The sequence below is a fragment of the Salarias fasciatus genome, chromosome 17 (genome assembly GCF_902148845.1).
Source record: "Salarias fasciatus chromosome 17, fSalaFa1.1, whole genome shotgun sequence".
NCBI classification, from domain to species: domain Eukaryota; kingdom Metazoa; phylum Chordata; class Actinopteri; order Blenniiformes; family Blenniidae; genus Salarias; species Salarias fasciatus.
In genome coordinates this window covers 22289387-22305915 of record NC_043761.1, presented here as the reverse complement: position 1 = coordinate 22305915, position 16529 = coordinate 22289387, and the positions used below count along the sequence as shown (strand labels likewise).

General features: G+C 46.4%; 2 protein-coding genes across 2 annotated transcripts; one reads left to right on the top strand and one right to left on the bottom strand.

Annotated features, from left to right (window-relative positions):
* Window positions 1–6145: 6145 nt before the first annotated feature.
* On the top strand, window positions 6146–6666 carry LOC115404599 (kinetochore protein Nuf2-like). The gene is made up of 3 exons (XM_030114008.1): window positions 6146–6271; window positions 6348–6483; window positions 6559–6666. Exons 1-3 carry the CDS (start codon window positions 6207–6209, stop codon window positions 6664–6666), a joined length of 309 nt encoding a protein of 102 aa, XP_029969868.1. The 5' UTR covers window positions 6146–6206.
* A 6412-nt stretch (window positions 6667–13078) lies between these two features.
* Window positions 13079–14157, bottom strand: LOC115404139 (lysozyme C-like). The gene is made up of 4 exons (XM_030113342.1): window positions 13956–14157; window positions 13525–13680; window positions 13339–13417; window positions 13079–13250 (listed from the first exon to the last, which is right to left on the bottom strand). Exons 1-4 carry the CDS (start codon window positions 14086–14088, stop codon window positions 13184–13186), a joined length of 435 nt encoding a protein of 144 aa, XP_029969202.1. The 5' UTR covers window positions 14089–14157; the 3' UTR covers window positions 13079–13183.
* Between the last annotated feature and the right edge of the window lie 2372 nt (window positions 14158–16529).

Sequence of the window (16529 nt, the reverse complement as noted above, 5' to 3'; positions counted from 1 at the left end):
TAGGCATTGTTTTTCTCCAAAAATTGAATTCTCCAAAATGGGGTCTCACTATCATCGAGGACCAGATTGTTGTTACACATCAGCGCCGCTAGATGGAGCCAAAGTACCAGTGAGCAGGAAGCAAATGGAGAGTTCTCCAGTGATCTGATGAAAAATGGAGGAAGGTGACCATCTGGAACGAAGGGGCTGGAACGCTGGACAAGTGAGCAAACAACAGAGAAGTTTAAACTGATGGTTCAACACAGCAGAGTCAACAAACAACTGCCAAGCAGCCAAGATATATTAGACTGAATTATTAATGCTCATGAAGTTGAATAGAACTTGAATTTGATGCTTATAAAGTTTTTTACATCATTAATGCAGTTGTTGAACCTTTGAGGAACTTATTTGTTGCTTATTCACTGAGTCACAGCCTCAGATTTTGAGAAAGGGAATGTAGTTTATTTAATACTGCAGAAATATTTCTTGATCTTTTGTTAAATTGATTGATAGACAGATGAAGGAAGGAGAGTCTGTGACTCTTGGCCAAGAACTTGAAATTGATGCAGGCGAACAAATGTTTGTTTTTCACCTCATTTATTGCAACACGTTCTCCATTGGTTGTCCACACACACACACACACACACACACACACACACACACACACACACACACACACACACACACACACACACACACACACACACACACAAAGCAGCACATTGTGCTTTCTTCTGACCAAATATGAGAAATGTAGAAATGCTTTCGGGTGACTGGGAGACTTCCCTCTTTCCATGTGGAGAATAAACACAGCTCTCCCCCGGTCTCAGATCAGCGTGACTTGTGGTCTGGTGGCGCCCCCTTGTGGGAAAAGGGAAGACGTGTCAATTGATTGAAACTCACACAGTCCAAACTGTACAAATGAGGATTGTTGTTAATGTAACAGATGATCAATGATCCACCTCAATATCTGAGGCCCTTACACCAACTTTGAAAACACCATGTTGTTTGTAGGTCACTTCAAATGCCATTTGAATTTCAGAGCAACATCAGAAAGTTAAAGTAATCATGGCATCCTCATTATTTTGTCTTTACATTGCTGTCTTGAAACAATGAGGAAGCATCAGCCTCATCCTCAGCTCCTCCAATCCCACTGTCCTCTGCTACGACCTCTGCGTGTGTCCCATCTGCTCCACCTCCGACTGCTCCACCTCCGACTGCTCCCTCTGAGCTCTCCACATCCGACCCTGTTCACGCTCCAGCAGGAGAAGCACAGACAGCTCCAGGTTCTGAGCTTTACTGGCTGCCAGCGGAGATGAAAAAAAAGATACCAGCTCAGGATCAGAGATGGATTTCAGCCGCCATCTGGAAAAACCAGCGACTGCGAGTAGACCTGGAGTTGTGGTCCGCACCACCAGAGCCTGCTCTTATTTACCATCAGGCTCCTACTCCAGAGCGGTTTTTCACCCACAAGCTCCTCCTGTGGATGCCGCATCACTTGTGGAAAGTGAGGCTGCACTGCCCTGTGTGCAGAAAGCAGCTCACAGGTGCTGGTGTCCACAAGAGAGCGCGCAAAGTCTTGGATATTGACAGTTATTACATTTTAATCACAGAGACTCTGAGATGCAAGTCAGTTGGGTGCAAAACAAATGACATCTCCTCCAGCAAGACCATCCTTGACCAGCTGGATATGGCTCACAGGCTGGAGTTCAGGCTGATCCTGACGCAGAAGTGAGTAAACCAGATTGATAAATGTTTGGAATCAAAGCAGATTGATCACTAGCTGTGTTTATTAATTCTGTGTGTCTCTTTTGTTTATCTTTCTCTTTCTTTTAACAGATTTGCATGTGACATCCGTGTCATTAGGTTTTTGAGGGAGAGGACGCTGGGAAACAGCCCCACACGTTTGGTTAAACAGCTGAAAGAAAACCACAGCGAGGAGTGGCTGAAGCGCCTCTGCCGATATCTTGGGGCATGCTCTGACTTTGCAGCTCGGCCCAGCTTGCTCCCCGTCACATTCCAGGAGCCGCTGAGCCAGTAGCAGTACCAAGTCACCGCTGGATGTTGGCTCTGTATGGGCCAGACATTTTGAGCAGGCTGGACCACATTAAAACCACAATAACGTCCACATTTGGCACCATCCTGAAAATGGACTCCACCAAAAAGGTAGATCACTTCGATGGACATCCTTCGATATGAAATTATTATTTTCAGTCATATATGACAACACTACATCACAACCTGAACTCTGAATGCTGTGGTTTTTATGAAGATGAAATGTGATACTAATGTGCTTCGTCCCATCTGAAATCACAACACTGTATGTGGGCTTTTGTGTCATTATAGATCACCACAAAACTGTCTGGCGTTGCCAGAGGGACTGGTCTGTGGCTCTCATCAGTGAGTAATGAGGTGGGCCAAATCCTCATCAGTGTCTTGACTGCTCAGGAGGGTCCTGGGCTCCACATGATGGCTGCTGGGCTCATCCGGCACTACAGTGATGCTGGAGTGGCTCCTCCTCACTCCTCTATGTTGACACTGACTGCTGCACACAGCAAGGAGAACAGACAAAGCTGAAAGAGAGGTTTGGTGGGTGGCCAGATGTGGTTGTAAAACTTGACATCTACCACTTCGTGCGGCGGCTGGCGTCTGGATGCACAAATGAGGCACATCCCCTGTACCCCACCTTCATGGCCAAGCTGTCCTGCTGCATCTTTGAGTGGGACAGCGGTGATGTTTCCTTGCTGCGGAGGGCCAAGAGGGAGCAGCTGAGGAGAGAAGGTGTTCCTCACTGATAAATTGGTGGACCAGCAGATCACCAAAGAGGACCTGGCCCTGCACTGCAGAAGACGGACAAGAGGAGAGCCACAGACCATCATCATGATTGAGGGGCTGCTTAACGAGCTGATGGGTGTGAAGGGCAGAGACCTTCTTGGTGTGCCTCTCTTAGACCAGGAGAGGATGCAGAACATTTGGAGAGTCCAGAAAAGGCACATAAAATGCATTCAGGACCAACCAGGTGTGCTCCTGTACACCCAGACTGGAAGTACCACCACCAAGGAGGGCATCATTCTCCCAAAATACCGATGTGCCAGGGGGTCGTCGTCACTGGAATCTTTCCACTGTCGTCTACAGAGGTTCATTCCAGGTTTGTATTAATCCCTTATTCATCAGCAAGGTAAATGTGATAAGCTTTACATTATTGCAATGGAGACACAGCGTCTGTATTGCAAACTCAAATAAATAAATAAATAAATAAAGAAATCAACTGCTTACAGTGTTTATTTGTTTTAATGTATTTTTAGGAACGAGTGCCAACAGTGTGAATTTCCAGCTGTACCTCCTGGATGGCCTCAACAGACGGAACCAGGACAGAGAAGCTGCCTCTCTGGCAGTCCAGACCTCGTCACTGCGAAGCTACTCAGGTGACCTTGTTCCCTGTGTCAACACCTACAGTACCAAGGTGCTTGGAAGGAAACTCGTCCCTTCTTTCCAACCTCCGTCTGTGTACACGGGTGAGTTCAGAATTTCCCCTCAAGTGCCCTTAAATACATAAAGAACAACATGATTAATTAGTTGCCATTGTTTTTTTTTTTTATCAATTTTCTTTTCTACTTTCTATCCCAGGAGAGCTGATAGGTATCGATTACCTGTTCAGGCAGACAGGAAGGGCCATGCAGAACACAGAGCCTGACACCGAGGAGACCGACCAGCTGCTGGAGGACATTGGCACAGAGGGGGAGTTTGAAGACGAAGGCTTTGAAGATGCAGACGTAGACCCCACCGTAGGATCCTTGGACACCACAAGCCCATCTTCTCAGCCACCACCAACCATCACCTCCCCAGTCTGTGTTGTGGAAAGCCCCACCTTTCCCCAACCTCCTGCATCTGATCCCATCTCGTCTGCCCCATGCCTCCCTGCTCCCACCCACCTTCCAGCTGCTCTGCTGACCTCTACAGTTGCTGTGAGTATTGGTGATAGTCTTATCTGGAACACCTGCTATTTATGATATTCTAAAATGACTTTTAACGTGTTTTATTTTTGCTTGAGTATAAAGTTTTATTTGTGTTACAATCTTTTTCAGACTGTGGATTTGAGTACCACCAGCTCAGACTCTGCTCCTCTCCCTCCCACTGTCACCACTGCTGTTGCCACTGCCACAGATCCACCTGCTGCTCTCTCTCTCTGCTCCACCTGCTGCTCTCTCTCTCTGCTCCACCTGCTGCTCTCTCTCTCTGCTCCACCTGCTGCTCTCTCTCTCTGCTCCACCTGCTGCTCTCTCTGCTCCATCTGCAAAGAGCCGGGCACACTCTCACAGACAGGTGGGATGTTCTTGTTAATCCTTGGATACCATATTTTTTTTATTACAACGGTCTATTACTAATGGTCATCTTATCTTCTGTAACAGTCCACTGGTGCATCATGTTCCACCTCCAGCAAAGCCTCTGCTGCTCCTCTTCCCACCACCATCACCACCTCTGTCTCCACTGCTTCAGCTGATGTTCCTTGCAGGCCACCAGCTATGAGCCCAGCAGCACCTGAACAGGAGGTAATATCAGGTTATATTGCACTTAAATGTTATGTTTTTGCTTGTAATAGGATTGTTTTTAATTGTTCATTTACTGTTACATTGTCAGGCTGAGGATGAGCATAATATTCCAGGGATGGACCGAGTGAACAGCCTGGCAGAGTACTTGGTGGCACTGCGGACTGAAAATGCACAGACCCTTTCTAATCAGCAGGCCAGCACCATCATTGCTCTGTGGCAAAATTTACTGCCACATGATCAGCAGCGTGTGGCCTACGCCGCTCGGCACCAAGTGCGCCTGACCACCGGGCGGTATAAACAACCCAGGTCCAAAGCAGAATTTACACCAGGGGTGGAGAGCAGGACCCGCTGTGTCCTCGGTTCCTCGGGATCTCCTGCCCAGTGGCCAGACTGTTGTCGCCTGGTGGAATCAGTCTTCATAAAGCTCTGCACCTAGAGAATTAAAGCCAAGGCACACAGATTCATAACCTTACTGAGAGGCGGAGACGAGTTGGTTAAGTTTGGACAGGTTTTATTTACAAAAAGAAATTGAATTAAAACAATTCTTTATTACCACAGTATTTTTAAAAATAAGGCCAAGAATTGCTAAAATAGTGAAGCAAGTTTTCTTATTTCTCTTGCTCTCACCCACACGCACATGCACACACACAAACACACTTACAGTGAAAAAGGGGACTAGGAGCTGGGGCTTAACCGTGACTGGGGAGGGGGAGAACCAGAGGGGGTAGAAACCTTAAACTCAGGGAAAACACAAAAACTCAACACAGCCAACCAAAAAAAGGAAGTGCACCACAAACTAAACGGAGACGACCACCACCAGGGGAATCCACCACCACCACCACTTGACTCCACCACCAGCTCCTAGAACAGAACAAAACAAATATTACAATTTATAAAAAAAATGAATTTCAGTTTTCCCACGCAAGCAAGCACTAAAATAAAATGTAAGATTTCCCAAAAGATTGGCCAAAAACAGATTTTAGGACCACAAAATTAACATTCCTGCAAAACATACATTTCTGCATGGTCTCAAGCATGTCTCCAAGTACATAAATAAATAAGTACATCAATTAATGAATAAATAAAGCAATGTTCAGACAAGCAACAGTTTAAAACAAAATGGTGAGATGAGTGTTGATACTCAACTGCCTCGGTGGACAACTGACTTCCCACAGTCCTCTCTTCAGGTTAGGAGGCCGGTGTGTCCTCTCCTCCAGGTATGGAGCTCTTCAACCTAGAGAGGCGAGTGTGACAGATGTGATACCACTTGGCTGCTTTCTCCTTCAGTCAGACAGCATGGGTCGTCCGGGCTGTCACTTGGAACGGTCCGTCCCAACATGCCTCTGTCCACCCCCTCTTGGGTCAGCGCAGGTCCACAAATCCTAGATTCACGTCCTACTCCAGGTGTTCATTGCCATCAGGACCAACCTCCTGGTCCTGGAAATGGTCTCCCGGTCTCTGGTTCCAACAGGGTTAGGAAGGATAGTTAAACTGAAACACACACGCAGGCGTGTGAGCGTGGCTCTTTTCTCAGCTTTCTTTGAAGGAAATGAGTTTCTTGTGTTTATCAGTTGTGTGTGTGTGCGTGCGTGCGTGCGTGCGTGCGTGCGTGCGAAGCTGCAGAAGGAGCTGAAGAACCTGTGTGTGGAGGAGGGCCAGCTGAAGCGAGCTCTGGACATGAAGCTGAACATCCGGCGGCAGAAGAAGGAGGTGAAGGAGCAGCACGTGAAGGAGGTGCTCGGTTACGGGCCTGCGCTCCTCTGCGCCGCACGCCGTCCACCGCGCTCACACCCCCGCTGACCCGAGCCGCTCTTTCAGCCAGTGCACCCACATCCACCAGAGGCGCGAGGAGATGGCCGACAAGATCCAGAAGATCTCCGGCCAGACGCAGCAGCTGAGGGCCGAGATCAAGAGCCTGAGGGACGTCTGCGGCGAGGAGACGGAGAAAGCCCAGGTACCGGCGGCCTCCCGCAGCAGCGGCAGGCCACTTCCTGTTCCCACGCTGACGCCTTCCTCCTGTCCCCTCCAGGCCATCTACAACACCCTGTCCGCCGCCGTGGACAAGCTCCACCAGCGCATCCAGGCTCACTCCAGAGACCTGAAGCTCGCCGCCGCCAAGATGTCTGCAAACATCTGAGCCTGTTTACTGTTCTCATATCTTCTCACTTTCAGAGCCTGATCAGACCAGGGGGGTTCCACAGTCTGACAGCTCATCTGTTTAATGCTGTTTTGTCTTCTGTTTAATGATTCATAAAGACAAACCAAGTCAACCATGTGTTTGGAAAAATTCTTTATCACTTGTCTTCATATTTTTCTCATGAAAAGTTTGACGACATGCCGACTCTTCTGTTTTCCTGATCAGCCCCGCCTCTTTGGACTTCAATCTAGAAACACATTTCCACTCTGATTTCACTGTAAAGCTGATGCTGCTGCATGACGACGAAGAGAAAAGAACTGAGGCTGGTTCTTCAGCCGATCCCCGAGCTGACGGGGTCAGAGGTCGTCCTCCTTCGGCCCTAGCCTCCTCTGTTATACAGGCGCTCAGCTCCACAGCTGCTCAGAGAATGCTAGGTAGCTATGCTAAGCAACCCCGATGGACAATAAATGCATGACTTGGACTACATCCGGCCAAATGTCCAGGTAAGAGGCGATTTTTTTTTATCACAGTTTGAAAAAGCGATCTTGCTGTTGGCTGTTCTGTGGCATTTTGTGGCGGATTCTGTGGTTTTAGAGGGCTTTGAGTGCTATGGTTGTAATCAGCGGAGTCTCAGCTCTCATATGAGAGGCTGTTTGTGTGAATTGTATCAGGTTAAATTGCGCTATTATCAATATTTCGGCGAGTGGGTTGACACGGTCACGAATATAGTTCATAATTCATTTAGTTCGTGTTTGAGCTGTGTTTGGGGTGTGTAATAATGGCTGAAATGTTCGGTTAGCCCAGGTTTTGCTGTTTAATTTGAGGATAAGCATCATGACATTCTGTCAGAAATAATGCATATTATTAGACAATCTCTGAAATGTTTGCTGTCAGGCCCCCAATTGGGGGGCGCTCGGGCTTAAGGGGTTTTAAAGGGGATATTTCTGTGTACATTTAGGTGAAAGCATTAGCAAGTGCAGTATTGAGCTTTTTGTGAGTTGGGACTGTCTGTTTTCTCCCTTGAATCCATGTTTGGAGCTGAGCAGAAGGCTGAAAAGACTGTAGAAGCAGTTTGAAAGTTCCTTCACTCGTCTGGACTTGATGTGAAAATATGAAGCAATGAATGATCTGTGCCTGTAGAGGGCAGCAGTACGCTTCGATGAGAAGAAGAAGAAGAAGAAGCGGACACAGGACAGAGCATCAGGGTGAAGCGACAATCGGCTGTGATGAGGTTTTTTTTTAATTGTCTTGGATGTAAGTTGTGTGAAAATGAGTGTAAAAGAGGTGAGGCTGTGATTTGTGAGAATGCAGCAGTTGTACATCAGTGTATAAAGAGCGTGAGTGAAGGTGGTTGAATGTGTTTAGTTTTGAAAAGTAAAAACCTAACTAAGCTATTGGGCGATCTGGCAAGTAACTAGCTAACTGATGGCCATCTGGCATCTGTCCCCCCCAGAAACAGACAGTGGGACGACCATCGTGCTTCAGGCACATATTGAGAAGCGGGTCCCTGTGGGACTCGAACCCTAGTTGCTCGCTGTTTCCAGCTCACAGGCGCGGTGACACTTTAACGTAGCCACGCGCACAGGGCGGTTATACAGGCGACGAATGTCCTGTTTAAAGCTGACGTCATCATCTGTGAGCGACGCAGCCAGCCTGCTGGGATGGACGCTGTTAAGTCTGGCCACTAGGGGGCGACGCGACTGTGTGTGCACAACCTCATCTCACCCTGCCCTTCACCTGAAAGGCAACTAACAAAAAATGTTTTGTTTTGTTTTGTTTTTTCATCACCTCTTCAGGTACACACGCTCCGCTCGCACCGCCAGCTCTGTGTTAGCTCGCAGCAAAATGTTGCACAAACATATTTCACCACTAAAAATTAAAACACCAAGTCAACCTTCATTTATTTGCCACAAAGCAAAAGCTACATCTGGATGTGTGGATGTCTCTTTGTCACGGCACATTTCCAAAAATATCATCAAGGAATTCAATAAAATACCATATGATTATATTTGGAGAAGAAAAAAATGTTCTTCTGAGTCAAGGAAACGTGAAAGAGTGATTTATACTGAATTCTGCCATATCTTTCATTTCTTACATTTTTTCTTTGTCAAACATTTGGAGTCCTTTCAATAAAGATATTTATCAAAGAACTAAGATAGCCTGAAGTTAAACTGCCCACGGTAAAAACACTGCTTTGGCAGCTCAAGCAAACATTAGAAAATGAGCTGAAAACATGTCAACAATTCAACTCCTCGTCGTCTGGTCTGAGATCAGATTTTCACTCCCCACCAGTCCTACCTGGACCCCTGCTGGGGATGATGATGGTTGATGGAGAAGAGCTTCCATGTGTGTTTCTGGCTCTGACCGTCACCATGTGCTCCTCCCCGGGGTTCAGGCTCAGAGTCACACTCTCACTGCTGTTTGCCACTTCGCTCCTGATCTGCCACTCTTCCTCTCTGCTTTTAGTCCAGGTCACTTCGTAGTCCAGGATTTCTCCTTGGCTCTGATTGGCCAGCAGCTTCTGCACACAAAACACACTTCACCACTCAGAACTCAGTCTGAGATTCAGATCTTGACACTAAAACTGTAATACTGCAGTAACAAGATAACTTTTTTCTATTTCTCCTGTTATGAATTGAAGTCTGTAAAGCCACACTTCTTTTCCAGACTATTATCATTGTATGAATCTGACCATTAAAAACATGAAGGTGTGTGAGTGTCATGTGACTCACTTTCCACATAACCAGTGTGTGGTTTTCCTTCATCTGCATCCACACATTGAGAGCCTCTGGAACTGTGGGACCAACAGATCATCACTTCCTGTTAAACTCTCGTTGACGTAAAGCACTCCTGTCTCTCTGTGCAGCACTCACCATCACCTCTGGTGTGAAAGACCAAGTCTCTGCTCCAGTCCCCCCACCTCCAGAAGTGCTGAGCTGTTCCACATCGTACCCTCACACTGTACCTCCAGTGAGGGATCAGCTCCTTTAAAACCGCAACCTTAAGGCCCATTCCAACGCTTTCAACCTTGAGACACAATGCAGAAAATCATAAAGATATTCAGGTTCAAACAGGAGCTTCACAGAGGAGCCTTCCATCATCCACTCACTGTTTCAGCGTGATTGATGAGTGTTTGGCATGTTATATTGAGGTCTTTGTACTGCTCCACAGTCCAGGTCCATGTCAAGCTGGCGTTCCTGGAGTTCACAGCTGAAGCTGTCAGAGCATCTGGAGCGAACATGTGGACTGAAGAACAGACCGAATCCGTCATACTCACAGCCGATATAAGTACAAGCTCCGTAGGAAGTGGTGTTTGTTTGGCACTTGACGTCGACGCAGACCTCTGACGGCTGCTTCAGCAGCAGAGTCAGGCCGTACGTCTGATCGCTGATCTCAGAGGAGTTCATCTCAGCTCCTCCGTAGCCGCTCAGATACATTTGGTCAAAACTCTGAGCCGCCGGCACCACGCAGCAAAATGTGGCCTTGCTTCCCGCCTGAAGCACTCGGTCCCGAGGGAAGACGCGCTTCCTCTTCAGGGCTCTAGTTCCTGCAGGGAAACAACATGATGACGTGAGATCAGCTGTTCTTCTGTGGTCTCAGCTCTGAAGCCCTCTCTCCTGAAACATCTGGACCTGAGTAACAACAAGCTGCAGGATTCAGGAGCTGAGCAGCTGTGTGGTTTTCTGGAGAGTCCACTCTGTAGTCTGCAGACTCTGAGGTGAGGGTGGGGTATTAGGGATGGCTTGATACCACCTTTTCATGTCTTCATGTCCCATGCCAGTAGCATGAAATTGAGTATTAGCCAATTCCAATACCAATCTGATACTGATACCAATCCAGTACTGATACCAGTCCAACCTCCTTTAGTGATCAATAATGGTAGCCTTCATCATAATTTTCTGAATACAGACATCTAAAAATCGCACATTCACCATGCAACAAATATTCTGCTCTCCTGAAGGACGAAATAAAATAACTGACAAAATAACTGAAGTAATGCAATACTGCCATGTTAGGGGTTTTTTTTAAATCAAGACTCCAGATTTAACGGCTTTTGATGTTGGTAAAAAAAAAGAATGCAACAATGGTTGTATTAATTCCGGATGACTGCCAAAAGGAGATGCTGAAAGCTCTGAATGTTCCCTTCACACATGTGAAGTTCTAGTATGTGTACCCACAACGTCACTGGTGACCTTGTGCATGACCCTAGAAAGGTTATAAGCTCCAGTGTCACCTCAGGTTCGGTTCCTACAGAATCACCTTGACTGATCATGAAGATTCTGAGTGACAGAGTGCTCTGGCGGTCATCCGGGATTCATAGAACCATAGTTACATTAGTAACTTTCATTCTATGTGACACGTTCTGAAAGCCAGAAGGCGGTGCTGAAATCCCTGAATGTCTACAGTACACTCCAGTAAACTAAATCTGAGCTGCAGTGAAGCTGTGAGTCTAAATTGAAAATGTAAAAAGTGACACATTCCGTAAGCTTCATGTATGACTCAATGAAAGTAGTTCAAAGCAGATTGTTTGGTGCTGAGTTCCTGTCATTATACACACCTGTTCTCACAACCAAATTCTGGAAAAATTACATTCACAGTGGTTCTTCCAACGTTTGCCCGCATCCTTCCATCAGCCTCGGCCATCATGAGGCCGTGATGCACAGCATGATCCACAAGTGGAGCCCTAATTTCACCAGGGATGTACTGACAATCTCCTTCCTCTGTTTGGTCCTCTTCCCCATCCTCAGCCCTTTTCCATGCGGCTGACCTTCCATTTCTGTGTTAGTGTTGGAGAAATGATCCACACTGTCCTGCTTGGGTCTGACACGCTTGTCAAGTGAAGGTTGATGGGATTCAGCTGAGTGACAATGGAAAAGTGACTTGTTACAACTGATAAGAAAATGCTTCTCACACCTGATCAATGAAGCTGAAGTTCACCTGAGAATAGCTTGATTTAAGAGACACTCAGGAAAAACATTCAAAATGTCAGATTTGCTTGACCGATTTTGACTAGTACATTTTCTAGCATCTAACAACTCAAGCAATGAAATGACTGTCAGTTTTATAGAGAATGACTCCAGCATTCCCAAGTATAGTTCATTTTGACTGACATGAGCAAATGACCACATTACATGCCAGAGTTGTATGAAAAGCATGTGATGCATGTCCAGAAGTATCTGATTTGTTAGAATGACAAACTGCGACCACGATGTGTGTAAATGGCTGAATGTTGTGGAGGTTGAACTGTTGTGCAAAAGTGAAATGCGATGTGACAAAGGCACCAGAGTGACTGAGAAAAACTAAACACAGGGCAAATTCTGAGACTCGAATCCCACCTGGCCCCCAGCAGCTCCGAGTGCATAGTCAAGGCTAACCATGAATGGGATGGTTCAAGTGTCAAGTAGTACCTAAACCATGGATCAATGAAGTACTTTCAAGGTCACAAACACATTTGACAGAAACCTCATTCTGAAGCCTCGGGTCCAACTGGCTTGATAAAGTTTGGATCCATTGGCCAAATCAGACAACAGCAGCTTTAACATGCATTTGGAGTTCTGCAGCTCAGTATTTTTTTTTTCACCCATTTAAGTCATTCATGTAACCAGTAAACTAAGGCCCAATCCCATTTCTCCTTCTAGCCCTACCCCTTTGAAACGGAGTGCGCAGGGGTGGGCCCAAAGTAAACCCCTCCGAAAATCGCGTACGTCATCAGTAGTCGCCGCTGCCGATAACGTAGGCAGGTGCGACAATTATTTGCCGAAGAAGAATGTTTTTACCTTTCAAAACTTTATCGACAAAACACTGACATTCATGAACTTCTTTCGTTGCGGACGCTGCCATCTTGCCAATCTTGGAAGGCTTTCTGTGAAATCTGTGGAGAGGGGCGCTTGTTTTGTCTGCCTATACCATCAGTGGCGGGTGTGGTTAGTTCACTTCCGCATTGGCGGGAGCGATGGTTTCCCACCCGCGCATTCCAGGCGGGCAGTGTTGAAGAAACCAGTTTATTGAAAATAATTGTCTGTTGCCTTTGGAATGCACGGGTGTGGAAATGATCACTCCTGCCAATGCGGAAGTGAACTAACCCCGCCCGCCACTGACAGTGCAGGCTGATGAAACAAGCGCCCCTCGCCACCAGATCATACCCCTCCGTTTGAAGTGTGCCTCTCGAGAACCTCCTTTTGGAGGGAGGACTGGCCCTCCTTCTTGGCCCTACCCCTACGTCATGACAATTGGGACACTCCTACCCCTCCCCGTGAACGCGCAAAATGAGGGGTAGGGCCAAGGGGTGAAATGGGATTCAGCGGAAATGATCTAAAATCAACACTCCAAGCTATTCTCTGGGTCACTTTTAAATGCAAGCAAGTGAAAGCTCAAATGAAAGAATTGATTGAATACTTCCTTTTCAGGCACTTTATTAGCTGCAGTACATCAGTGTGTTCAGCATTTGTCTGAAATATTGTTGAACCACAAAGAAGTTGTTCAACTGCAGCAGAGGATGCTGGACTCCAGGAGCTGATCACACACCACATCCCTGCACATAGGAGCTCAGGTCCTGGTTCTCACAGTGACGTTTCCAGGCCACCCTGAAACACAGCCGAGTCGTTTATTCCTCCACATGTGAAGGTTAAAGCAGTGAGTCCATCACAGTCTCATCACATGTTCAGGACTTACCAGGCTCTGACACCTTGAGGATCCTTCACCACACGCTTGGCACAGTTGATCGCTGCACCAACGTCGTCACTCAGAAGCTCTGAAATTGAATTTGGTGGATCATTATTAATTTACATCCATGTGCTGAAAGTCAAAGAACCAGGTATGTTTTAGTGGGAGGTGTAAATGCAGGGATTCTTCACTGACCGCTGCATTTGATGTTGCAGCCGTTGCTTGTAGGGGAGCCGTCCTCGCACCAATAGCGGCTGTTGATCTGGAAGATGCCGTAGTCTGTGGAGCCGGGTCCGTTGTAGTTGGTGGCTCTGGTGTCATAGCTGGACTCCCACTGAGACAGGCACACCCCTGCAGAATGAGAGTATCGCACTGGGCATCAAAGACTTGTTTGGCAAGTCTGGTGTTCATCATCATTTGAAGTCTCTCAGCCTCTGAGTCTGGTTCACTGCTGGAAAGTCCTCCTAAAGTTTTAATCTCTGAAATGAGTTAGTTGTGTCTCACACTGAATCGTGGCTTAAATTCAGCTGGTTGAGAGGAGTCATTAACACAAACGCCTCTCAGACAACATTAGGCCTACATGTGATATATCATTCTGTTGTTTGTTTAGAGCTATTTGTACTCACAGTCAGCCAGGGTGACGCCTCGGTACCCGTCCATCCCATATTTCTTCAACACTCGGGCCCATTCGCAGCGCTCAAACACTTTGGCACTGCTCACAGCCAGCAGCAGCAGGAACACCAGACTCCTCATGACCATCTCTGCAGAGCTTTCTCTAAAGAAACCAAAGTAAAGAAAACCTGTGATGAACAGTGTAAAGCTGCAGGACTAATGTCTCCTCCTCAGCTCTGCCTCCTTTAATACTGCAGGCTCCGCCCTTTGGTCACAGCTGAAACAGAACCTGCACTCAACTCCAAACAAGACGCAGCTGTGGAAAGGTTCAGTTCTCTCTCATAGACTGTTGAAGGATCATTCAAACCTGAAGAAAGAGTTCTGGACTCAAGACAATTCACAGAGTTTCACAGGGAAATGAAGGAAATACATTAAAACAAAGACAATAAAGATTCTTCATCTGATGTGGTTATGATGTTTAAATACAACAGGTTAATTGTTCAATGGACAGCCTGAGCAAATAATGCTGTTTCCATTTTTTGAAACATCTTAACCATTTTAGACACGGTGAATTAAAGTAGAGTACTCATTGTGTGTGTTAGTTTGGCCACATTTTGTATTGTTCATTGCTGTCTGTTTTTGTTTGTCTTGTTCTAAGTTGTGAAAAAAATAAAAACTTGAATTACAAAAAAATACAGTACAGAGCTGACCAATAACTGATGACCAAAATGGCAAAATATGTGTGTGTGTGTGTGTGTGTGTGTGTGTGTGTGTGTGTGTGAGTGCGCCTGTGCCCGTGTCCGTGCGTGCGCACCTGTCTGTCTGTCAATCTGTCATTTTCCAGCATCCTTGTATTCCCACAGCTGAGCAGCCACACTTAGAGGAGGAGGAGACTGGAGACTGACTGTGAAGCAGCTTTGTCTGGAACTCCAGCTACTAAGGTGTATGTCAGGTTCAGAGGTCATTCATGAACATGTTACTTGAAGTTGTTGTGTAACTCTCTCCTACTTGAGCTAATTTACTGTAAAAAAAAACAAAAAAAAAACATTTACAAATACACTGTCCTATTGTGTATGATATTTACATGTGAATACATAGAAAAGCCCAGACCTCAACATAGAAAATCTCAATTAAAAAAAATCAATGAAAATATGTGACACACTATGTTTTTCAGGAGCTTTTCATTGCCAGAGCCGTCCCGGTAAGCAGTGCAACAACTTTCATCAAGTTGGCGGATGACACCACGGTGGTGGGTCTCATCTCTGGAGGAGATGAGACTGCTTACAGGATGGAGGTGGAGCGACTGTCAGACTGGTGCACCATCAACAACCTCACCCTCAACACCTCCAAGACAAAGGAACTGCTCGTCGACTTCAGGAGGTGTAAACCAGACATACAGCCCATCACACTCAGCGGGGACAGGCTGGAGATAGTGAAAGACTTCAGGTTCCTGGGCACATACATCAGCCAAGACCTGACTTGGACTGCAAACTCCACATCCATTCTGAAGAAGGCACAGCAGAGACTCTACTTCCTGAGGATTGTCAGGAAGAATAACTTAAGAACTGAGCTCCTGGTGTCCTTCTACCGCTGCCTGGTGGAGTCGGTACTCAGCCATGGCGTCTGCTTGTGGTTCTCTAGCTGTACAGTGGTGGAGAGGAAGCAGCTCCAGAGGATTATTAGCACCGCCCAGAGGCTGACTGGCTGCCCTCTTCCATCTCTGGAGGAGATCTATCAGACCCGCTGCCTCAGGAGAGCCCGCAGCATCATCGGGGATTCCTCACACCCCAGCCACCACCTCTTCCAACTCCTACCCTCGGGGAGGCGTTTCAGGGCAATAAAGACAAAAACAAACAGACTCAAAAACAGCTTCTATCCTACAGCTGTCATTGCCCTGAATACTGCACCATAACCAGTCCCTGAACAAGAACAACATGTGACCACCAACTGCGTCATATATTTATATTTATATTGCAAGACACGCAAACTTTTAGTCTATTTATTTTATACCGTTTCTGCACTATTTTTGTCTTGCACTATTTTGTCCTTTTGTCTCTTTTGTTTGTCTGCACTGCCCACGACAGCTGCTGTTCTCAATTTCATTGCATTCTTCTGAACAATGACAATAAAGGAATTCTGATTCTCATTCTGAACATGATGTGAGCGAGCGACCTGGCTGTCTTCAGCATGTCCAAGCATCTTGTTGGGAGAGTTTCAGCACGGCTGACAATTTAGCTGAGGTGGATAAGTCTTGATTTCTACTTGAAGACTTTTAAGGATTCAGCACCTGTGGAAGCACCATTTATAGTTGTGTAAATGAAATGATTGAACAAGTTTGGAGCACTTCTAAAAGCAAAACTTGCACCTGTGTATTGTGAGTTGTGTACCTGCAGATGTTTTTTTCTCTTCAGAAATCTTTCAATTGCAGGTGTCCAAGTTCTCCAAGTGTCAGATTCAAAAAAGTTGCATGCAAAAGCTCCTCTCCTCTGATTGGCTTTTTCTCCACTGACTGAAGGTACAGATGGTTTTTCAACAAATACGTCAGTGTATCTCTGTGATGTGTGACTTGAAGATGAAGGAAGGAGAGT

What these genes read in the sequence shown, in the direction of transcription:
- LOC115404139 (XM_030113342.1), bottom strand. Translation starts at nt 14,088, where the DNA reads ATGGTCATGAGGAGTCTGGTGTTCCTGCTGCTGCTGGCTGTGAGCAGT. An exon ending in CTGCAACATCAAATGCAGCG is followed by an intron (nt 13,418 to 13,524) that starts GTCAGTGAAGAA and finishes ATTCAATTTCAG; the next exon opens with AGCTTCTGAGTGACGACGTT. An exon ending in CCTCAAGGTGTCAGAGCCTG is followed by an intron (nt 13,251 to 13,338) that starts GTAAGTCCTGAA and finishes GCTGTGTTTCAG; the next exon opens with GGTGGCCTGGAAACGTCACT.
- LOC115404599 (XM_030114008.1), top strand. Translation starts at nt 6,207, where the DNA reads ATGAAGCTGAACATCCGGCGGCAGAAGAAGGAGGTGAAGGAGCAGCAC. An exon ending in CACGTGAAGGAGGTGCTCGG is followed by an intron (nt 6,272 to 6,347) that starts TTACGGGCCTGC and finishes CCGCTCTTTCAG; the next exon opens with CCAGTGCACCCACATCCACC. An exon ending in AGGAGACGGAGAAAGCCCAG is followed by an intron (nt 6,484 to 6,558) that starts GTACCGGCGGCC and finishes TGTCCCCTCCAG; the next exon opens with GCCATCTACAACACCCTGTC.